General features: G+C 43.1%; 1 protein-coding gene across 3 annotated transcripts in view; it reads right to left on the reverse strand.

Moving 5' to 3' along the window:
• The window catches only part of GYG1 (glycogenin 1), a 38,132-nt gene extending 17,441 nt beyond the window's left edge, over nt 1-20,691 (reverse strand). The window contains exons 1-5 of one of the 3 annotated variants that reach the window (XM_004278194.3): nt 20,560-20,691; nt 17,946-18,081; nt 15,922-16,096; nt 15,461-15,623; nt 35-161 (exon numbers count right to left, since the gene is read on the reverse strand). In XM_004278194.3, coding sequence (XP_004278242.2) covers nt 35-161; nt 15,461-15,623; nt 15,922-16,096; nt 17,946-18,081; nt 20,560-20,566 — 608 coding nt within the window. In that variant the 5' untranslated portion in view covers nt 20,567-20,691. Of the gene's footprint in view, nt 1-34; nt 162-15,460; nt 15,624-15,921; nt 16,097-17,945; nt 18,082-19,068; nt 19,786-20,559 lie in introns of those variants that run through there. The other 2 variants (XM_033402763.2, XM_049710210.1) reach the window with 2 other exon arrangements.
• Nucleotides 20,692-24,495: the final 3,804 nt, after the last annotated feature.

The following is a 24,495-nucleotide window of genomic DNA, read 5'->3' on the forward strand; positions in this document are numbered from 1 at the left end:
CAGCCCCCAAGACAGTTAAACCCTTTGCACTTACGCTTTAAATGCTGGGAGGTAGGAGTATATAGAAACGCTGCTTAGGTTATAAATAAATGGCAGGTGTTTTCTGATATCTGCTGTTGCCCAGCTGCCAAAAAACGTGTTCAGTAAACCCTGGTCCCCACCTGGAAGAAAAAAATGCATTACAGTCACATACTTCAAGGACGGGTCAACAATTTTATAGGAATACATAACTGGACCTTTACAAACAGGTATTAATTCCTTTTTTTTTTTTTTTTTTTTTGGCCACACCGCACAGCTTGTGGGATTTTAGTTCCCTGACCAGGGACTGAACTGGGCCCTCAGCAGTGAGAACACGGACTCCTAACCACTGGACTGCCAGAGAATTCCCACTAATTCTATTTTTAAAATAATAAATTCCGTGTTAGACCTCCTAAGGATATTTTAGCGGGTGGCCACTTCCCTAAGTTAATTCATTAACTGAACAAATATTGGTTGAGCAGCTACTATGTGCCAGACACTGCACCAGGCGCCGGACAGTCAACCGTGAACAGCGACACAGTCATCATGTCTGTGACGGTCTGGGTGGAGTGGGGATGGGAGGCACTGCTATCAGCGAATCAAGAGTCAACAACACCATCGCACACGGGGATGAGGGCAGTGAAGGAGAGTACCGGCTGCTACGAGGCACGTGCAAGTGGCCTGAGGCCAGGTCTAATGGGCCGGGAAGGCTTCCACAAGGAAGCTGTATTTCGGCCGAGATCTGAGGGGGACACAGGAGGGCTTGACAAATGCAGGTGGAGAGAAGGAGGGCCGACGGTGCTCCAGGCAGAACACACAGCACCACAGACCTGAGGTGGGCAGGACATGCAGCTACAGAAGGAAGACCTGGAAGGCGGCCTGGGTAAGTGGACTGCAGAGCAGGGCGGGGGTCGCCTGGCACCAGGCGAGTCTCTGAGAGGCAGGCACCGACTAGGCCACACTGGGCTCGGATTTTAGACTTCATCCCCAGTTAAAGATTTTAGACTTTATGTTAAGAGCAATGGGACAGAAAAAGAAGTCAAAAGCAAAAGAGGGCCAACTGGGATAACTCAGTTTGGGATAAACTCTGGAACTGTTTCTGGAGCCCCCAGCGTCGATGGAAGGCTGACGGACGGCAGGCCACGTCACCCCGGCACACCCTCCTGCTGCCGACCACGCCTCCGGGCAGGTGGAGGTCAGTCCTCACGGGGCCAGGGTCAGGGTCGGCCACCAGCACACTGCACAGTGCTTGCTCAGACCTGGGGGAAAGTGAGGGCCACGGCCATGCATTCAAAAGAATTAAAAGCAATAAAAACCAAAACAGCTAAGTATCTGACCTAAATCATAACTATACAAGTAATCAAACAGTCACTAAGCCATCTGACAACACATTCCCCCACGTAGCCCACGTGCTTCCCGTCTTAGGCTTACGAGATTTCAGGAAACACGCACAGAACCAGTCTCCCGTGCAGCGGAACAACTCGGGATTGTGGGTGTGTGTCTGTGTGTGCACATGTGTGTAGGGGGGCGGGTGACAGGCAAGGAGAACCCTGCTCTTTCAAAGTATGAGGCTGGTATACTGCACAGTTACTTCCCTCCTTGGTCTGCTCTGCCCTGAGACCTAGTTTCCTTTCTAAACATACAGCAGGTCCAACTGGCTGTCATTATTATTTGGTTTTTCTTGGTTTTGAAAGAGACTTTAAAAATCTGGAGAGGTATTCAGTGTTTGGAACTAAGCAGTAAGATTGGGGCATTAGGTTTAAAGTCCAAATGTACCTTACCTATCCTCTGTGTAGCCCATCCTTTCCAAATACCCTCGATCAACTCTATGGATCAAAGGCATTCACTGAACAAATGTCCATGGGGTGACCCTTCTGTATGAGGAGGCTCTGACAGGTCCACATTCCTCAAGGGACAAATAGCTCAACAGAGGATCAAGGTTTCACCCTTGAAATTTCTGAAGGACAATAAGGATGGCATCAGGATATGCTTTACTTGTTTAGCTACACAGAAGATTTTAGCTACACAGACAAATTAACGTATTTTGAGACATAAAATTTTAAGCCAAAACACGATACCACTCATCAGAGGCTGACTTTGGATCCTATGAAGTCCCCCAGATGTGGGCACAGACACTGATGGCTGAGGTACAGAAGCCTAAAGCCTTACTATAACAATTTCCTTTTTACATAAACATCAAAATAATGGTTGTGGAACTCTTCATAGCAGCTTTATATGTAATATTGCAAAATTGGAAACAGCCGAAGTGTCCCTCCACAAGTTTATGAGTGTGACACCTCCATACAACTGAATATTACTCAGCAATAAGGAGGCACAGATCATTGATACCGCAGCAACTTACACGAATCTCAAGAGAATTATGCTGAGTGAAAAACTCCCTTCCTGCAAGCTTACATACTGTTATGATTCCATTTGTACAACATCCTTCACATGACCATATTATGAAGACAGAGAACAGATCTGTGGTTGCCAGCAGTGAGGGAGGGGGAGAGGGAGAGTGGAGGCCACGGCTACAAAAGGGTAGCAAGAGGGACCCCTGTGACGGAACAGTTCTGTACCTTGATGGTGGTGGTGGTCACACCAATCTACACATGTGAAAAAATTGCATGGAAAACATATACACACACACAGACACCAATGAATACATGTAAAATTGGTGAAGTCTGAATACGACTGGTGGGCTGTATCAATGTATCAATTCCTGTTGTGGAATTACAGTTATACAAGATGTTACCACTGAGGGAAACTGGGTGAAGGGTATATGGGGTCTCTCTATACTGTTTTTTACAACTGCATTGTAAATCTACAATTCTCTCAAAAAAAAAGTTTCTTTAAAAGTCTGGGGATTAATGTAGCTAAAATGCAAAATACCATCAAGAACTGTTAGTCATTAGATTCTAGATTCCACAGGGACAGAGATTATGGCTCTTTTTGCTTACCACTGTAATTCTAGCAGATAGCAGAATGCCTTACAAATGGGTAAGTTATTTGTATAATGAATGCAAGAACCGTGAAGATGTTTGTTAACAGCAGAAAAGTTGAAAACTTTAATATTCCACCACAGAGGAATGGTTAGTACACTGTGATACTCATCACTCCCTGAATATTATTCAGCCATTAAAACCAGTGGTTTTAAAGACCACTGCATAATATACAGATATACAATGACATATAACATGATTGTAACTAAGAACATAAACATTCCTACTAGAAGAAAATAACAGTAATTGTGAGAGGGGACTGGTGATAACAGATGTTCCCTCCCCCTGACTTTTCCTTAATATTGTTATGTTATTTTTGTAATTCTAAAATATTAATAATACAATTGGGGCAAGAATGAGAATTGTGCCAAGACCGTTTCTTTCCAAACATTTGCACTTATTTATTTTCATTATGAAATATATTATCAAAAGAAAAATGTAAGTGTAGGTTACAAAGCATACTAATAATAACACTACACATCCCCAATATCCAACTAAAAAACTCAAACATTACCAATACTGTTTAAATTCTCTCCCTAATCCCATCTCAGAGCCCCCCACCCCAGAAGTAACTACTTATCATGAATTTTGTTTGTAATTATCTTGATTTCCTTTAGCACATGTGTGTATCTCCAGACAATATATGTATTTCCACTTCTTTTTGAACTTTGTAAAACTGGGCATCATATATGTATTTTTTCTACTACTTGTTTTTTCCTGCCACATTTTAAAGACCTTTTGAAAATGAAGCATTTCCACTTAAAATGACCACCGACCTCATGTAATGCAGTGAAGAAATCTAATTCCATGACGTTGGAATAGTAGTTGTAAAGCAGAACTTCCCAGTCTGACAGGGTGAACCTGAGAAACAGGAGTCAGAGCTGTTGATCCCTCAGAGCCCCTGGCTGGCCAGCCTGTTCCCTTTGACCCTCAGGTACCCTACAAATACCATCAGTCCCTCGGCCGCGTGCCACGGCAGGGCTGAGTGGCACTGGTAGGACAGGAAACAAGCAAGAAGTGGAAGAGGCAGGGCAGGAGACGTGTGCATCCACGGTACACGTTCCACTGGCAAATCCTTCAACACTCAACAAGGACCCTGCCTCTACAGGGCACAGAACATACAGACCATGAAACTTCCATGGCCACTGACCTCATCATTATGTGACTACGAAGGGTCACCATTTAGCCAAAAATTGTGGATTAAAAATAGAATTAAACACCACCTAGAAGTCTGTGGCTTCTTAAATAATGTTTAAATTCAGCATTCTAACCGTCTTTTTCCAAATACACAAGTCTACATCTCAAAGTCAGGCAAAACAACCTTTTCGTTTCACTAAAAACAATCTGTGTGGTGTTATCAATATCCTCTCTTTAAAAGTCCCTGAATTAGAGCACAATTTAAAGCAGAATGCAAATCTAAGCACATCTGTGCTACAACACATACAAGGATGTCATGAAGGCTGCTGCGTTTTCACTACGAAAACCCCAGGACTTTTGCCCAGTACATTCTGGTCAGGCTTCCAGAGGCAGCTTTATTTATTGTGACAGGTTAAGACACTTTTAATCTCAATCAGCTCAGAAGCAACAAGCATGATAGCAGACATGCCAGCAGCTGTGATCCAGCAGGCAAGGGTGTGGCAACACAGGTGAGAGACAGATAGGAAATGGAACAAGAGACACACGGCACCTGTTTTGCAACCAAAAGCTAATATCAGATTCCATATCTTCCTTCCCCCGGGCTGGCCAAGAGCCAGTAATAACCTTACAACCACCCGGTATTTTCCAGGTCTTTTGACCGGAGTCATGAACTTGGTAAACATGGACATATCACAGTATTTATCAGAAACGGTGGCCATTATTTTATGAGACAGAAATGGAGTTGAGTGCTGTTTTTTAAATCTGTGCACTTGTTCAATGCTTATGTAGTCTGTGTGCTTTTCCACAGTTTGTTGGCAGCTGGCTTGCCTACTGTGGATAGCAGGGAGGGTGGGTCAACTTTGGTTTAAACATGAACCCTAGTTTCTCAGCCCCAAGGAAATGGTCCCCTCAAAGCAAAGTTTAGGATCCAGGAGCAGGGGAATCACCTGGGAGCCTGCTAGAAATGCAGAATGGTAAGCCCCACCCCAGACCTACAGAATCGGAATCCGCATTTGAATCCCCAGGTGATGTGTTTGCATATTAAACTCTGAGTAGCACTGGTCTAGAGTCTTTTAGAGAATGACTCCTTTTTTATTTGATTATATCAGAGAATATAACTCTCAGAAATGTCATTTATACAGAAAATGTCTGAGGATATAGAAATTAGGTGTAGGCATGATAGGATGATGAATAAGACAGGTTCCAGCTCTCAAATGGTTCTCAATCTAATCAGGGGGTAGAGGAACATACACCAAGCAAAAGTAATTTAAAGCAAAATGTGCTTAATACTATAAGAGAGGTATAGACAAGCGCCGAAATGAAAATGTGACTCACACCTTAACACTGACTTCCTATAATATGCTGGGCAAGTATCATCACTGCGGCCTCTAGACAGCATGCCAAGTCTACTAAGTTACAGTTCGTGAACGGTCCAGCGCTTGGGGGTATTTCCATGAGGTTTACTAAGGATCATCGGATTAAGCCCAGGTGCCTCATGGGAATCCAGGTACTTGGAGCTCTGGTCTCAGCATCACTGCATCTCACTGGCCTCAATCCATTTAAGCCAAGAACAACTGATTTATTTTACCATTTCATGTTACAGCTTTTGTTTCTCACCTTTAAAAATATAGATTTTAATAATCAAGCTATTAAATAATAATATAGATGCAAGGGAACACTTATTTGTGGTTTAAATTTCACTTTCTCAGTTTAAGGCAGGTCCTCCTCGTCTAGAGTCTCTTAGCACTCTGAATTTTTCAGGATCATGATGACATAATTAATTGTACGGTCTCATAAAATATGTACAAGCTTTATAGAGGCAGGGATACAATCTGTATTATTTGCCAGTCTATTCCTAGCCCTTAAACTCAGTATCTTCACCAGATAGGAGCTCAAATGATTTTTTTAAATACTACAGGAATGGATTATAGAAATAAAGACAAGAGTAATCATTTCTAAGAATACTTCCAGACCCACAAAACAATATGAGACAATCAACTGTGCTGCTGATTTAAAAAGACAAAGTAACTCAGAGACAGAGAGAACAAACTAATGGTTGCCGCTGGGGAGAGGGAAAGGGAGGGCGGCAAGATAGGGGTAGGGGATTAAGAGGTACAAACTACTATGTATTAAATAAATAAGCTACAAGGATATACTGTACAGCACAGGGAATACAGCCAATATTTTATGATAACTGTAAGTGGAGTATAACCTTTAAAAATTGTGAATCACTATGTTGTACACCTGATACATGATACGGTGAATCGACTATATCTCATTAATAAAATAAAATGCATCCAATAGTTTAACAATTAAAAAAAGACAAAATATTTCTAGACATTCCAGTTTAGCAGGGAGGAACAGCAGCTGTAGAGATAGAAGACATAGCTTCCGTGTCTTCATTTCTAAAATGAGGAATTTATCAGCTGCTGTCTCTACTTATTCAGGGGAATGAATTTTAAGTAATTAATCTGTAATAAATCCAGTGTAATAGAGATTTTCCTGTATCCGTATCATTCTCTGATACATTTTCGTGACTGCTGCAGTGTGGGGTAATTGCGAGAGAAGGGACAAAACGACACTCACATAACCCAGCCACAGCATCAAGAAAGACTGTCTGGTCCAGACCTGGCTCTGCCACCAGCTCAGGGATACTGGGCAAGTGGCTGTCCTAACTGTATCAACACTGGGTGCCCAGTAGTAGCTATACAGCAGGCCTTCAATAGATATCTGTTGAATTAACATATTAATAAGTAAATGAATGACTACTTCACAGAACTGTTGAGGAATAAATGAAGAAGTAAAATGACCAGCCTAAGAGCCTATAACACTTTAGTCCTTCCCACCATCTCTATTTCTCACAAGGTTCATGATCTCTTCTGGTTACAAGGCTAGAAAGAAACAGATGGCTAAAAAAAAAAAAAATACTCAAGGGTACAATGAGATAAAAATAGCTCTTAACATAAAACTTGTGTGTACTCATTTATTTTGCTACTACATGTTATGACTTTTGCTTTTCATCTTTACTTATTCAAGATACTACCCAAACTATCAATTAAACGATAGAAATACAAGAGAAGAGAGTAATTTTCAAAGCAATTGATAAAATAGTTTAAGGGCCACAAGCAGTCTAGTGTGTGGGCAGCTGGAAAAGCTTACCACGAGCACCTGTCAGAGTGGAACCTATCAAGTCAGGGAACCAGAATGTCTGCGCTCATTTGGTTTGAACAAGACAAGTACTATCTGGGAATACCTCTCTCCTTCATTCCTTTTTTGGGCAGGTCCAGCTTGAATCCAAACTAATTGCAAAGATTAGGGAAGGTAGCACTGGGGTCAATTTTACACTTTAATAGATAGCACCGCCAAATATTTTCTGTTAAAAATTATTTTAAAACTTTACTGTAGGGCTTCCCTGGTGGTGCAGTGGTTGAGAGTCCGCCTGCCGATGCAGGGGACACGGGTTCGTGCCCCGGTCCGGGAAGATCCCACGTGCCGTGGACCGGCTGGGCCCATGAGCCACGGCCACTGAGCCTGCACATCCGGAGCCTGTGCTCCGCAACGGGAGAGGCCACAACAGTGAGAGGTCCGCGTACCGAAGGGAAAAAAAAAAAAAAAATCACTTTACTGTACTCTCCTGGTTTATTATTATTTCCAAGCACAGGAAAAAAATGTTCAGTTTAAGGGTCTCAGTGACCACTTAAATTAGAATATGTAACACACAGTTTTAATGACCTCACAGAGGATCTTAGATTCTGCTGAAAGAAAACCATAACTAATATTCTATCACCAATTTACTCTGTCCTATTTTTTTTGAAAACTCAACTACAGACCAAAATTTCATTATGCCAGAAAAAAAAAGTTTCGAGTATTTAGGTTACACTAATGAATTCCAAGATTTTTAAAAAATGGTTACTTCAAGTTGGAAAATATGAATTCCTCTTTTTTTACTTAGGTTTTTAAAACTAACATACACAAATGAAATTTAATAGACAGCGATTTTCAAGCACTGAACTCTTCAACTGTACAGGCACCTGTAATTTAGGATACCGTGGAGTCACGGGGCAAAAGGAAATAAATCTCAACTTGCATCCAGATTGATTTCGTCAAATGAAGAATCAAGGGCATCAGCTTTGTTGCACATGAGTACGTGGAGGCAAGAGTGCGGACTAGTACCTACGAAGCCTTGACCTCTTGCCTTCTCACTGCTAAATCCTGAAGCTGACCTTATCTTGTCACAGTCTATAAAACGTTAGTGTATATATTTCCCAATAGCTATTGTACAACTCTTCAGGAAACGTGTAACTTCGGTTATGAAGTAAGTGCCAAGATAGTTTGCAAATAGTTAACAGTATAGGAAACTTAGACACTTCATTGTGGGAAATTAAATGCCAGCCATAAGTTAGGTATGAAGTCACTAGTTTGAAATTCTAACACTCTAGATATTGAGGAAGAAGAGATGTCAAGGTACCTAGCATGATCTGCCATGTTAGGATTATTCTCTTGGCCAGAGGCGAGGGTGGGGTGTGATTAGAGCGCTGGTGATGAGAAGCCTGACAAGCCACATTCTTTCACATTAGAAGGGCTGCAGAAGCAGCTGCAGATACTCAGCCATCAGAGGCCGGGTGGCTCGTCAGTGGACACCAGATCCCATCAGTTCTCGATGCATGTATGCAGGAGATTAAGCAGGACTTGCAAGACATTCAGACTGAGACAGTCATCTGCGAATAGGTTTTCTTTAGTATCAGTCTAAAAATGCTGGGACTTAAGACCCCCTGTTCAGTAAAACTGGGGGTGGGAGACGGTGGGGAGATACTGTGCATATGAGAAAATGTACGGTAAGGTGAAAGGAAACACCTGAAAGTCCTCATCTCCGTGCCCATGGCATGACATCTACACAAGACAGGGCACTGCATCGAGAGCCTGAAGCAAAGCAAGCAAAGCACCAGAAAAGGATGCAGCTTACAAAGAAATATTTTATTAACTGTAAGTCCAACAAGTCTTCATGTCACACAGATATGGATTCAACAGGACGGTAAATCCCTTCAAAGAGGAGCACGCTCCCATGGTACGCAGCGCGCTTTCTTTGATGAGTAGGTAAAGCTTCTCCGGAACACATCAAGCGAAAAAACATTTCATTTAAGAGCCGCTGCTTTATTTTTCAGTTGAATTTAAACACTATATTGAGAATAGCCAAAAGTTCCTATGTGCATAGTTGAATTTTCAACTGCTTCAACTAAGCATTTCTACTAACAGAAAAAATTCCAATCCTTAGCCACCAAGGAGCCAGTAAACGGAATACCTTACAGAAGGGCCAGCTGCTAGAAACCCTGCTGCTGGATAACGAACGTGCTAGCAGGCACAGGCTCTCCCAGTTGTTTCAGATTCTGGCCGAAAGAGCAGAAAGTGCTTTCTAGTTAAGCACTTTTCACATGTTCTTGCTTCTTAACAACGAATTCGTCAACTCCTCTAGTACCTCTTGGTTCTAGAACAAGGTACACGATCCAGGTTGGTCTCTGCCAGCTAGTTAATTCGTTTTATACTCTGAAACTGTAACCTGGGTAATTGATCACGGCACACTACTGTTGGGTATCCCAACTCTCATCTTGCAACAATAAAATCGAATCCTCCTTAGGCAACTGCAGTCGTGTGGATTTTAGGCAGCTGGACCTACTTTAGAAAGTGACTCACTTACTGGAGCTGAGAATTTACACGGAATTTCTGGCAGGGTTACACTACTTCCTTTACATTTAACGACAGGAGGTGAAGAAAGCCACACGCTGACGCTTCAGCCACAGTCGGAAGGTTAAGACTTAAGGTTAGTGGACTTCCGCTAAAAATACTCCTATCTCCCTTCTGTGCAAAGGTAACGATTTTCATGCGAGCAGCAGAAATAAGGAATACATGTTTTGAACTAACATACCAATATAGCTTTCATTCCTTATACGAAAGGAAAGTAGGAGCTAAAAAAAAGCCAGGAAAGTGAAGAAGTGACATTGGGCCGTAACCACAGTGATCACTCAACACATTATTTCTTAAGGTTGCTTAAAGTAAGAAGGCGTTTCTTGTCGGACGCTACCATTCATGACGGTTCAGAAACTCCGGCTCACTGCTTTAGGGCATGTAACGACTTGACATAGAGCAGATTTTCTCACTACTGACATCCTGAGCCAGATGATTCTTTGGTGCAGGGGCTGTCCATGCATTGTACGATGTTTAGCAGCAGCCCTGGCCTCCACTCACGAGATGCCAGTAGAGCCCTCTCCACTCACTTGTGACCACCAACAGAGTCTCCAGACATTGCCAAAAGCCCCCTGGGGGACCAAATTACCCCAGGTTCAGCACTACTGCTGTAGAGTACAAACTAACCAAACAGTGAAGCAAGACTGAGACTTAAATTTCTTTGTTCTTTTCAAGGACATTTCAAAGAGCTGCATATCCCAAATCCTCAAAACACGAAACAGAATTCAATTTCTGGGAACAGCAACAACACAATTTCACGTATAACTAAAAATGTTCTAATTTCCAATCTCTTAATTTCAGCAATCGGACAAACGATTAGATGTACTCTTTTAATTCGAAAAGTTTAGATTTGAAATTTTGATTTTTAACTTTACAACTAGTTAATGGAAATGAGTCCTCATATCTGTACCCAGGGCTGAACCTTGGGTCAACTGAGGATGGCTGTTCCTGCTAGTTTAGAAAGATCTACTCACTTCAGATCTCATATCTGCTCTTGGAGAGGGAAGGGAAAGGAAAGAAGCCTCTGGCACCTGGTGTCTGGCTCAGGCCTCTGGCCACCCCCATGTTCCTCACCTGGGCGTCTGTCACAACGTCAAGTATCTAATAGTGAGTCACTGCTGAGAGGGCATCTCCTTAGTGCAAATCCTTCTTCGTAGATACAACTGGGTCTCTTCTTGATTCAAAAGATTCTGAACATTAGTTTTTAAAAGAGCTTATTTTGCATGCTAACCATCAGTATTGTCTTGTTGTGTGTGATTTACTGTTGTTGTTAAAAAAAAGTGGCTTAGGGCTTCCCTGGTGGCACAGTGGTTGAGAGTCCGCCTGCCGATGCAGGGGACACGGGTTCGTGCCCCGGTACAGGAGGATCCCACATGCTGTGGAGTGGCTGGGCCCGTGAGCCATGGCCGCTTGGCCTGCGCGTCCGGAGCCTGTGCTCCGCAACAGGAGAGGCCACAACAGTGAGAGGCCCGGGTACCACAAAAAAAAAAAAAAAGTGGCTTATTCACAGTTTCAATTTCATTGCTTGTGACTGGTCTGTTCATATTTTCTATTTCTTCCTGGTTCAGTCTTGGAAGGTTATACCTTTCTAAGAATTTGTCCATTTCTTCCAGGTTGTCCATTTTATTGGCATAGAGTTGCTTGTAGTAGTCTCTTAGGATGCTTTGTATTTCTGCAGTGTCCAATGTAATTTCTCCCTTTTCATTTCTAATTTTATTGATTTCAGTCCTCTCTTTTTCTTGATGAGTCTGGCTAAAGGTTTATCAATTTTGTTTACCTTCGCAAAGAACCAGCTTTTAGTTTTATTGATCTGTGCTATTGTTTTGTTTCTATTTTATTTATTTCTGCTCTGATCTTTATGATTTTTTTCCTTCTACTAACTCTGGGTTTTGTTTGTTCTTCTTTCTCTAGTTTACTGAGGTGTAAGGTTAGATTGTTTATTTGAGATTTTACTTTTTTCTTGACGTAGGCTTGTATTGCTATGTACTTCCCTCTTAGAACTGCTTTCGTTGCATCCCGTAGGTTTTGGATCATCATGTGTTCATAGCAATTTGTCTCAAGGTATTTTTTGATTTCCTCTTTGATTTTTTCAGTGATCTCTTGGTTATTTAGTAACGTATTGCTAAATAAGATATAAGCTTCCAAGACAGAACCAGGAAGAGATAAAAAATATGAACAGACCAATCACAAGTAATGAAATTGAAACTGTGATTAAAAATCTTCCAACAAACGAAAGTCCAGGACCAGATGGCTTCACAGGTGAATTCTATCAAATATTTAGAGAAGAGCCAAAACCCATCCTTCTCAAACTCTTCCAAAAAATTGCAGAGAAAGGAACACTCCCAAACTCATTCTATGAGGCCACCATCACCCTGATACCAAAACCACACAAAGATACTACAAAAAAAGAAAATTACAGACCAATATCACTGATGAATATAGATGCAAAAATCCTCAACAAAATACTAGCAAACAGAATCCAACAACACATTAAAAGGATCATACACCATGAACAAGTGGGATTTATCTCAGGGATGCAAGGATTCTTCAACATATGCAAATCAATCAAAGTGATACACCATATTAACAAATTGAAGAATAAAAACCATATGATCACCTCAGTAGATGCAGAAAAAGCTTTTGACAAAATTCAACACCCATTTATGATAAAAACTCTCCAGAAAGTGGATACAGAGGGAACCCACCTCAACATAATAAAGACCATATATGACAAACCCACAGCAAACATCATTCTCAATGGTGAAAAACTGAAGGCATTTCCTCTAAGATCAGGAACAAGACAAGGATTTCCACTTTCGCCACTATTATTCAACATAGTTTTGGAAGTCCTAGCCATGGCAATCAGAGAAGAAAAAGAAATAAAAGGAATACAAATTGGAAAAGAAGAAGTAAAACTGTCACTGTTTGCAGATGACATGATACTATACATAGAGAATCCTAAAGATGCCACCAGGAAACTACTAGAGCTAATCAATGAATTTGGTAAAGTTGCAGGATACAAAATTAATGCACAGAAATCTCTTTCATTCCTATACACTAATGATGAAAAATCTGAAAGAGAAATTAGGAAACACTCTCATTTACCATTGCAACAAAAAAGAATAAAATACCTAGGAATAAACCTACCTAGGGAGACAAAAGACCTGTATGCAGAAAACTATAAGACACTGATGAAAGAAATGAAAGATGACACAAACATATGGAGAGATATACCATGTTCTTGGATTGGAAGAATCAATATTGTGAAAATGACTATACCACTCAGAGCAATCTACAGATTCAATGCAATCCCTATCAAATTACCAGTGGCACTAGAATTAAAATTTGTATGGAGACACAAAAGACCCCGAATAGCCAAAGCAGTCTTGAGGGAAAAAAACAGAGATGGAGGAATCAGACTCCCTGACTTCAGAGTATACTACAAAGCTACAGTAATCAAGACAATATGGTACTGGCACAAAAACAGAAATGGAACAGGATAGAAAGCCCAGAGATAAACCAATGCACCTATGGTCAACTAATCTATGACAAAGGAGGCAAGAATATACAATGGAGAAAAGACAGTCTCTTCAATAAGTGGTGCTGGGGAAACTGGACAGCTACATGGAAAAGAATGAAATTAGAACACTCCCTAACACCATACACAAAAATAAACTCAAAATGGATTAGAGACCTAAATGTAAGACCAGACACTATAAAACTCTTAGAGAAAAACATAGGAAGAACACTCTTTGACACAAATCACAGCAAGATCTTTTTTGATCCACCTCCTAGAGTAATGGAAATAAAAACAAAAAAAAACCAAATGGGACCTAATGAAACTTGAAAGCTTTTGCAAAGCAAAGGAAACTACAATGAAGACAAAAAGACGACCCTCAGAATGGGAGAAAATATTTGCAAATGAATCAACAGACAAAGGATTAATCTTCATAATATATAAACAGCTCATGCAGCTCGATATTAACAAAACAAACAACCCAATCCAAAAATGGGCAGAAGAACTAAATATACATTTCTCCAAAGAAACACAGATGGCCAAGAAGCACAGGAAAAGCTGCTCAACATCACTAATTATTAGAGAAACGCAAATCAAAACTACAGTGAGGTATCACCTCACACCAGTTAGAATGGGCATCATCAGAAAATGTACAAACAACAAATGCTGGAGAGGGTGTGGGAAAAAGGGAACCTTCTTGCACTGTTGGTGGGAATGTAAATTGATACAACTACTATGGAGAACAGTATGGAGGTTCCTTAAAAAACTAAAAACAGAATTACCATTTGACTCCTCAATCCCACTACTGGGCATATACCCAGAGAAAACCATAATTCAAAAGACACATTCACCCCAATTTTCATTGCAGCACTATTTACAATAGCCAGGTCATGGAAGCAACCTAAATGCCCATCGACAGACAAATGGATAAAGAAGATGTGGTGTATATATACCATGGAGTATTACTCAGCCATAAAAAGGAATGAAATTGGGTCATTTGTATAGACGTGGATGGATCTAGAGACTCTCATACAGAGTGAAGTAAGTCAGAAAGAGAAAAACAAATATCGTATATTAATGCATATATGTGGAATCTAGAAAAATGGTACAGATGAACTGGTTTGCAGGGCAGAAATAGAGACACAGATGTAAAGAACAAACATGGACACCAAGGTGGGAAAGTAGCGGGGTGGTGGTGGTGGTGGTGGGATGAATTGGGAGATTGGGATTGACATGTATACACTGATGTGTATAAAATGGATGACTAATAAGGACCTGCTGTATAAAAAATAAATGAAATAAAATTCAAAAATTCAAAGAAAAAGTGGCTTATTATTTATTATTTTAGAGACTGGCATAAAATAGAAGCATACCTACTAATCAATTTACCCAAAATTCTCCAAAGGATGTGAGGTCCTAAATCACAAATAGTCAGAACCTTTCTACATAAACATATAGCTATAGATACACTTAGGCATTATGGAAAATGGATGGTGACTTTGCCTATGTTCTACTCCTTAGCCTTGCAGACCACTCTACCTGATGCACTGCCTTATAGAGAGTGACAATTCGGAGACAAAGATTATTCACATAGTCTTTCTATCTTCTTTTTCAGTGCCTCCCGAAAGAATGAGAGCCTAGGTTTATTCCTCAAATTTCCACGGAGACAATACTGGGTCCTCCTGTTAGCTCTTGTACTTAAGTTTACTCAGGTTTAAAGATAGTTGTTAAACTTTTTGAGCTGTATAATAGTCTTTTGAATTCTTGAATAATTATGGTTCATTTATCATACTCTAATTTAGACACAGGAAGGCCAATGAAAGGCAAGTCTGTAAAACAGCCTATGTACCATGTACCTACAGGAAAAAGATGCACGTGCACACACACAACACACAACACTATTTCCCAGAACGACACAACTTCAAATGCTTGCCACATCTCATGTGTCGCTATCTTCCAGACACAAGGAACCATAGCAACTCCCAGAGAAGAGCAGCCCCTAGAAGATACTCACAGCTTGTCAGATATAAAGAAAACAGATACATACCATCAAAACTACCTTGCTCAGAAGCAAGGTGCAACAGCTGATTGTACGTTTCAACTGAAGGCTGATAAACAAAGACTCCAGAATTGAAGCAGTCAGGCCACCCTGGGTCTGGTGCCGCCGACAATTCTTCTCTCTCAAAAAGATCATCGATATTTGCTAGGACCTGATTCAAGGGCAATGGGGCAGGAAGAAGGGAAAGCATTTCAGAACTGTTCTGCTGCGGTATACCCTTCTTAAGTTCTCCTTAAGTTATCCAACACAAAAGATGCAGTCTGTTGCTGGTCTTAACTACTCAGATGACAGCTGTGAGGCAGCCTGGTCCTACTCTCCTTCAACACCTGACACTTTTTACAACAGTGGTTTTATCTGAACTTTACTGTCAAGCCTTGACAGCATTCTTCAAATGCCTAACTGGTCTCAGTTACTATATCCATCTTTCCAGCCATCAAAGCCATACTCACCAGGGTATCTGCATCCATGAATACACATTTTGAATACTGTGTAAGAGACCAGCAGTGGAGTTTAGTTAACGTGATGCCCAACTCAGGCCTCTTCATTAAGGTTAGATGAGCAGAATCACCACTGTCCAAGACATCTACCGTGATGACTTCATCAAAGATAGTCTCTAAAGTTTTCCTGTCAAAAATAAAATCCAGAAAACAGCTCTCAGCATCTCTTTAGAACAAGTGACCCATTTAACATAAGACGGTGTTCTATTTAGCTTATCAATTACGAGAGAATTTGTTACTTCGGTATATTGCAATCTCTTAAGTATGTCCTAATTTACTTCAGGACAAACTGTGTTAATTTGCATGTGCAGTTAACTTCACTAAAACAGTGAGAACTGCTTACTGTGAGGATGAACCTCTTATCTTAAAACATTATCACGGAAGTTTCCTATGTTTTATTGTACCACTGAATACCAGGCAAATTGTGAAATAGCTTGCAAAAATGCGACTGATGCTTGGTAATACATCTTTTCAACAGCCTATGCCTTTAACAATAATATTTTATTACAACGGGTTCTTGCTGACCACTGAATACTTTTACAAATGATGCGGAGTTAAGTGCATGTACTATCTGCACTGAAGCCTATAACTAATAATTTTTGCCAAAGCAGTTGACAGAGAACTGCCTGAAGCTGTGTCCTACAAGAAGTTAAATGACTCAATTATTTGGTTTCCATTTTTTTTAGCATCGCACCCAGCCAGCATTTATTACGTGCTTTGCACTCCTGGCATGAGAGACTCACTTTAGTTGGTGAGGTACAACATTTCTCCCTGCCCCAAATTAACTAAAGATATATTTTAGAAGGCAAGCCTGAGGTGAGGTGAAGTGGGGTGTACTTAGGTAAGACACTAAACTCAGCACAAGGAAAAACACGTGATAAAGACAAACCATCACCTAAAGTTTATAAAAATATCCAGCATGCAGAACAAAACTGGTAACGTATCATCTACCTCCAAAGCTGTACAAACGTATGTTCTAGTTCACACAGTAAACTTGATCTCTGAAACAAATGGCGGCACCCTTTACCACAGTAAAGGGGGCTTGCTGTCGAAGACTATATCCACCTTCTTACACGATTCTCATTAAATAGACTATAGATTAGGACATACACAAAGGAGACAGTTTGGGGGGGCATTTTCCTAAATTACCCTTTAGGAATAAGGTTCTTAGCGTGAAAGATATATGTATGTATGTATAATGCGTCTTTTTCAGAGGTCCTTGGCACGGGCTTACATTTTTTGAAAAAAGTCACAAAAAGAGCATTTTCAACCTCTAAAAGGGATAGGAGAATGCAAAAATAAACACAATACAGAGCTGCTAGTGTGCCCAGATATTCTTAAGTAAGTTAGTATTAGGATCAAGGTAGTTCATTCAGATACTTCAAAATTGAATTCCAACCAATTAACATGAACTAACCCAATCAAAGAACAGCTTGTGCTCCCTCAGGGTGCTCTCCTAGCAGGACCCCTAACTCTGAGAGCCCTCTGGCAAATATTCTAGTCTATTAAATTGTAAATAAAGATCTTTAGGTTACTAATGTCAATTGGGGTGGAGAAAACTGCTACTTTCTTTCAAAGTCCAGGGAGGTTTCCCCCGTTAGAAACAGGAACAAAGTAGTCCCTGCTGCATCTGGGGAAAGGCATGCAAGTGAAGCGTGATGACATGAAGGGAATGGCTGGACTGAGTCACTCACTCGGATTACCGCAAGAGGACTTGCCCAAGGGAGAGCCCTACTCCTGGTTGGAATCGGCAAGGGCAAGGGCCAGAACACCAGCTCCCAGAGGGAGCTTGGCTGGAAGATCTCCCAAGAGCCAGGAAGAGGTTTTAGACCCAGGAATCCTTCACTCAGCAACTCTCCTCTTTCTCCACCAGCACGCAAACCCTGGAAAGGGTATGGCCTCAATGCCCACCGATGCCAGAAACAGGGGAGAGGGATGTCCGAGCCCCACCAACAGCGGGGCAGCGAGGTCCTCACCTCATGGAGTCCGAGACCTGCGGGGTGACGAGCACGGCCAGCCTCCTGGTGGTCCTGTGCTGTTTCAGAGACGAGCCCAGGACCAGGGCTCCTTTGGCGTAGGCATCGTTTGTGGTCAGTGTCACAAAGGCCTGATCTTAATACAAGGAAAACGAACACACATTCATTACACTATCCTACCTAGAAAACACCACCCCAGGACCCTTTTCAATCAATAATTTGGCAAAATCAGCTCCTCTGAGATCAACTTGCTGTATTAATAAAAGAGCAGCCTCTTGTGGGGCATTAGGGTGAGAGAGAGAACCCAGTGTCCGTTATAAGAATGGCTCAAGACCATTCTTTAGCAGGCAATCTTTGGCAACCTTCAAGAGGCTGACGAAGCTGTAAAAATTCAATCCAATTTAGAGTCCAGACATGCCAAATTCTCAGACTAAACAGCAGCTTAACACCCAGAGGGTGAACCTCAGGCAGTTAACAGGCAGTGAAGAAGAGATCAAGAAGTGCATTTTCTGTTTCTCCTACAAGGTACCATAGACAGTATTTTCAGCCAAGCACAAAGCCAGCCAACAACCTCAACTGAGAGCGTCTGAAAGCAGAGGCCATATTCTTCATTCTGATGCTTACATGTTCCACGTCTCAGGCTTTTTCTACTGTTTCCTCAACCTGGAGCAAACACTCCATGGCTATCCAACCACCACTCTAGAGTCACTCTGAGTCTCTCTGAAACATCACCTCCCCCAAGAAGCCTTCCCTCCTTGATGCCTCTATCTAAATGGTGGCCCATCGCTGTTAAATGGATTTAGGGACCACCTCACGAGCTCTAGAAAACCTGCCTCCTTTTCCTTGGAGAAGCAAGCAGTACCCCTACCCTGTATCCTGAGGCACCTCAACAGACTCTCTCTCTCTCACACACACATTCAAAAATCAATCTCCAATCATCATTTAGCTGCCAGGCCCAGGGGCAAATGCATGAATTCTCCTTCCTCCTGAACGAGCCCCACCCTCGCAAGGCCACCAGCCCAGCCTTTAGGATTCCTCCAGCCCTTCCCCGGGACGATTCTGGAGCACACTCCCTCTCCAAATGGATTTTAACATTAGCAGGTTGGTGGGCATCCATACATACAGGGTACTTAGGATCAAGCTCTGCCAGGGCTCACTTGGGGCACGGCTGCCCAAGCAGGGAGTTGAGCCATTCTGTCATGAAGTCACTCTGTTTCCGTCTTAGGTTTCCTCATTCTCTCTTTGCCCATTTTCCAAAGTGGAGGCTGGGGGCAGTAGACATTCCATTGAGAAGTGAGAGGAAGTTGTAGGCTGTCAAGTGGGCCAGCACACTCCCCAGCTGCAGCTCTGAGGGCCATCTTCACAGGTAGCGTTGAACTCTCCTTTAAGTTGTAGAAAGTCTGGTGTGCCCTCCCCCAGGGTCACTGGCTTCCCAGCTAGTCACGCTAGGAAAGCTCAGAACAGGGCCTCCTGTCCCTTGCCATACCCCTCAACTTGAACTTGTTCCTTCAACCCATCATAAGATGGCAACATTTCAGTCAGCCTGTCCCAAGGACACTTAATCTGGGGCATAATGAATGATGTTTTAACACAAAAACGGTCCTGATACCAGGGGAGCACGGAGAAAAGTTTAGTAAGTAGGGTTCAAGGCTTTCAGGAAGCTAGGATATGGATGATTTCCCAGATGAAGCGGGAAGCAGGACAAATGCTTCGGAACGGAGGCTAGAACGCCAGACCTCGCAATGGAACAGGGAAGACCAGGGACAACTGGGTAGGAGGTTCAACCTTCCCAGAGACGGCCAAACCCCGGGTTACATCTGCAACCTTTCCGCAGCTCAATGGCTGTAATGATCCCACTGTTCGCCTCAACAGCACAGCAAGGACCAGTTACCTCGGGCCCTCCGGTCTTCGGGGTGCAGATTCGCCGTGCGGCCCGGACACCTTGCAACAAGTGGGCCGGCGCCCTCCCACCACGCCGGGCCCGCTCCCCGGGGGCGCTCGCCGGGCTCCGGCTTCCCGCAACCCAGCCCCAAAGGCCTAAAAATAGGCTCGGCGTGGCGGCCAGCGCCGGAGCGGGCTGCCGAGGAGCCGGGCCGGGGCCACCGGCGTCCCCGCCTCGCAGCTGCCCCTTGCAGGAGTTCCTGCCCGCGGGCGGTGGGGGGCGGCGCCTCGCGACCCCGCCGCGCTCCGGAGCTCGGAACCCGCGCCCCCGGGGAGCCGGCTCCCCACCCCCACGCAGCCGGCCGCAGCTGCTCCGCCTGCCCGCCCGCCCTTCACGGTGCGCGCAGGAGGAAGGGCAAGGAGACGGAAGCAGGAACGGGGGCTTCGGCGGAGGGCCCAGGCGCTGCCTGGCGGACCCCATCGGCTGCGTCCGCGGGGTCCAGACGGCCGCTCGGGACCCCAGGGCGGCGGGGCAGCGGCTGACGCAAGAAGCGACACGCCCGGCTGCGGCCAGCCTGCAACTTTGCGGCGGTCCTCGTCCTGCTGGGAGCTCCCCCGGGGCGGAGCAGCGGGCGTGGGGGGAGAAGAGAGGCGGCGGGGCTACGAGGGGCCGCGCGGGGCGAAGAGTCCGGCGTCCCGGGGCGGCGGCGGCGGTGGGCGGCGCGGCGCATACCTGTCATGGTGCTGCCGGGGGTGCGGGCGGCTGCCGCAGCCGCAGCCGCAGGTTGGTGGCTCGGAGAAGCCGGGCGCCGGGAGCAAGCGCGGCCGGCGAGGAGGCGCGGCGGGAGCGGAGCGTCCGTCCGGAGCGCTCTTATAGCGGTCGTCACGTGGCCGCGCACGCTCCCCGCCCCCGCCGGCATCCTCCCCGGGAGGCGGCCCCGGGACTGCGGGACCCGGGACCTCACTCAGCCCTTGCACCCCTGAGGCTGGGCTCCGGGTCCATCTCCGCAGACCCTCTGGTCCTGCTTCTGCTCGCGCGGGGCACCTGCCTGGACCGCGGGACTCCGTGCACCCCCGAACCGGGGGTTTGGAGGGGGACTTTGGGGCAGAGTGTGGCATCACTGGGACAAACTCCCAAAGAAGCCAAGGGTTAGGGAACCTTCCAAAAAACCCCAGATCACTCTAGTTAGAATAATTCATCTGAACTGCTTGAATTAAACATAAAGTTTAATTCCACTTTCTTCACCTAGAATTCCAAATCAGCCTCTGGAAGCATTTCTTAGTGTTCTCACAACGGTTTTGTGGCCTTAACCAAAAAAAAGAATAAATCTTCAGTATGTTAGATTCTCGAAGTCCTCTGCATCAATTAGATACTTAAGTGTTTTCATTTAATTCTCACATTAACTCAGTGAAGTAGGTTCTATAATCCTCATTTTACAGATGTGGAAACTGAGGCACAGAAAAGTTAAGTTACTTGTCAATGGTCATATCATGTAAGTGGAGAACATAGGATTTGAACCATGGCAGTTTCCTTACAGAATTGACCTTCTTCGTGCAAGGCCATGATACCTCTGGTACACTGGTGCCCTAAAAGGTTAGTAAATTATGGTAACTGTGGTTGGGTAATACAGTTGTTTAGGGTAATGTGTTTCACAAATCATGAAAAGGTGAATTTGGCATTTTTCTAGGAAGTTGAGAAATAGCTCCCTGATGTGATCACACCCTTCTCTCCCCATCTCTTCTATCCAGCCCAAACACACCAGGAAAGCAGAAGCTAGTACAATTCTCTGCAAACAGTAGTTGCTCAGTAAATGCTGAATGGAAGCCAAACAGGAAGTTGACAGCATCAGTTGAAATAATGAAATAGATGCTTTAGAATAAGTGATTTATTAGTAAAGGTGGTATTGCTATTCTCAAACCATTTATATCACTGTTTCTTCAAGTGTAAGCCTGGACCTCCTACATTAGAATCACTTGGGGCACTTGTTAAAAATGAAAATTTTTGGTCCTAAGCCCAGACCCCTGACTCAGATTCTTAATGGTAGAACCCAAGAATCAGCATTTTAAATGTCACCCTCTGGGAGACTCTCTTGAATCCTTTCCCCCTTCCTGATTATGGCAATGGAGACCACTGATTCACTTGGGAAGACCGCCTGGTTATTTGGCATTATAAACTTCCTTTGCAGGAAGTGGAAATGTGGGGCAAAGTTGCAGTGGGTGGGTTTCCACTTATTCAAGGCCTGTAGGCTTAGAAGAGTTGGAGCTCTTTAAGGACTGTAAAGGCTATAGTTGAATCGCACCTGTCTGGGGAGAGGGAAAACAGTGTTGCTTCCAGGTCTGAATTGCTTTTTCCTGAAAGAGTGAGGTTTCCATCTTTCACCCAGGAACCCTCCAGCCATCAGTGGCCCTTAACCACCTGCTGCTTGAAGTCTAAGTATCCAGGCTGGCTTCTGCAGGGTGTGGTTCTAGGGCCAAAGGGCAAAGCCTGGAGGAAGAGCTGGGAACAACTAGAACTGGCAAGCTTCCCTTGGGAACAAGCTCCTCTCTGCTCCACCCCACGGTGTGTTTCAGTAAAAGCGATCACCACAGCCTCCTTTCCTGTGTTTCATGTATATTTACAGAAATGGAAAGTTTACAGCTTTTACCACATTGAGTCAAACAGGGACATTTCAAGGTTGCTACAATCTCCTCTTGTATGTTGTCTTAATTGATATTAGTATTGGTGACGCACTGACCAGTTTTCCTGAGGCTGTTGCACATTGAGCTTCTTAAGGTATGAGATCAAGACCTCTCAAAATATAATGTGACCACGGATTGCCTGGGGAATTTAGTAAAATGCAGATTCTGACTCAGTGGTTTGGGGTGAATCTTTCAGGTGATGCCCAGGCTGTGGACCAACTCTGAATAGCAAGGTATTCGAACATTCTGGATTATAAGGCTTTGCAGGTAGTAGATAGATACTACCTGCAATTCTACCTCAGTACATATTGTACTGAGACAAATGTTTGAGATTTTCATTTGTTTATTTTCTCCTGTGAAATTTAAACTTGTAGTATTTCTGATTCTTAAAAGAAAGATTTAAGTTAAAAAAGAAAATCTGTACTCTACATGAGTACACAGAGCTATTAGCCATTTAAATCAATGCTAAATGCATAGATTCAACATGGTTGGTCCAAATTAATTTTTAGTTGGCTTTGGAATGCATTATGTAATATTTTGGCAGGATACTTACCTTCCTAATTATGTTTTGTTTAACATGATGCCGAGATCGGTTTGCATTCCCTCGAGCACACACACTAATTGATGGTGGGAGCAACTGACCTGGAAATATATTCCAGAGGAGGGCACCCTGCTGCCCTAAGACACAAACGGTTCCCACAGACAGCCCATGAAATAGTTATACCACATCTGGCCAGACACAGGAACTAACTAGTTAACTAACTACTTAAAAATTTGCCCTTAATTGATAACAAACAAAAAATCCATACCTGGAATTGTTGCCAGTGACCAGAACCCTGATCGTTTCTAATTGGATGCTTAGTTTCAAGAAACATTATCCTTGGAGGCCCAAAGCAGCCCATTCTTTACTTGAGAGCTGGAATCCCAAACTCCACAAGTTGCAAGGGCCTGGTGACTAGTTACATTGCTTTAAAAAAAATCTTTACTGAGATATAATTCACACACCATGAAATTCAGCCGTTTAAGGTATACAATTAAATGGTTTTTAGTATATTCACAGATTTGTGTTAAATATCACCACAATCTAAGTTTAGAATATTTTCATCGCCCAAAAAGAAACCTATACCCACTTGCAATCACTCCTCGTTCTCTCCATTTCCCTCAGCCCTCAGCCAACTACTAATCTTTCTGTCTCTATAGATTTGTCTATAGAGATTTGCCTGTTCTTTTTTTTTTTTTTTAACTGGCTTCTTTCACTTAGCAAAATGTTTTTATGATTCTTCAATGTTGTGGCATGTATCAGTATTTCATTCCTTTTCATTAAGGAATTTCATTGCCAAATAATATTTCATTATATGGATATATCACATTTTAGTTATCCATTTCATGGGTAAACATGTTGGTGAACATTTTGGTAGTTTCCACTTTTTAGCTATTATGAATAATGCTGCTATGAATATTTGTTTCCAGTTTTTTGTGTGAATATATATTTTTCTTTCTCCTGGGTATATAACAAGAGTAGAATTGCTAGATCATATGGTAACCCTATGTTTAACATCTCAAGAACTGCCAGACTGTTTTCAAAAGTGTAGATATCATTTTGCATTTCCACTAGTATGAGGGTTCTAATTTCTTCACTTCTTAACAAATACTTGTTATCATCTTTTTTATTATGGCTATTCTGATGGGTTTGGAGTGGTATCTCACTGTGGTTTTGACTTGCATCTCCTTAATGACTAGTGATGTTGAGCATTTTTCATGTGCTGATTGGCCATTTGAGTATCTTCTTTGGAGAAATGTCTATTCAAACCCTTTACCCATTTTTTAACTGAGTTTATTTATTTATTTAATTTAATTTTTTTTTTTTTTGCGGTACGTGGGCCTCTCACTGTTGTGGCCTCTCCCATTGCGGAGCACAGGCTCCGGACGCGCAGGCTCAGCGGCCATAGCTCACGGGCCCAGCCGCTCCGCGGCATGTGGGATCTTCCCA

The sequence above is a fragment of the Orcinus orca genome, chromosome 5, assembly GCF_937001465.1.
Source record: "Orcinus orca chromosome 5, mOrcOrc1.1, whole genome shotgun sequence".
Lineage (NCBI taxonomy): Eukaryota > Metazoa > Chordata > Mammalia > Artiodactyla > Delphinidae > Orcinus > Orcinus orca.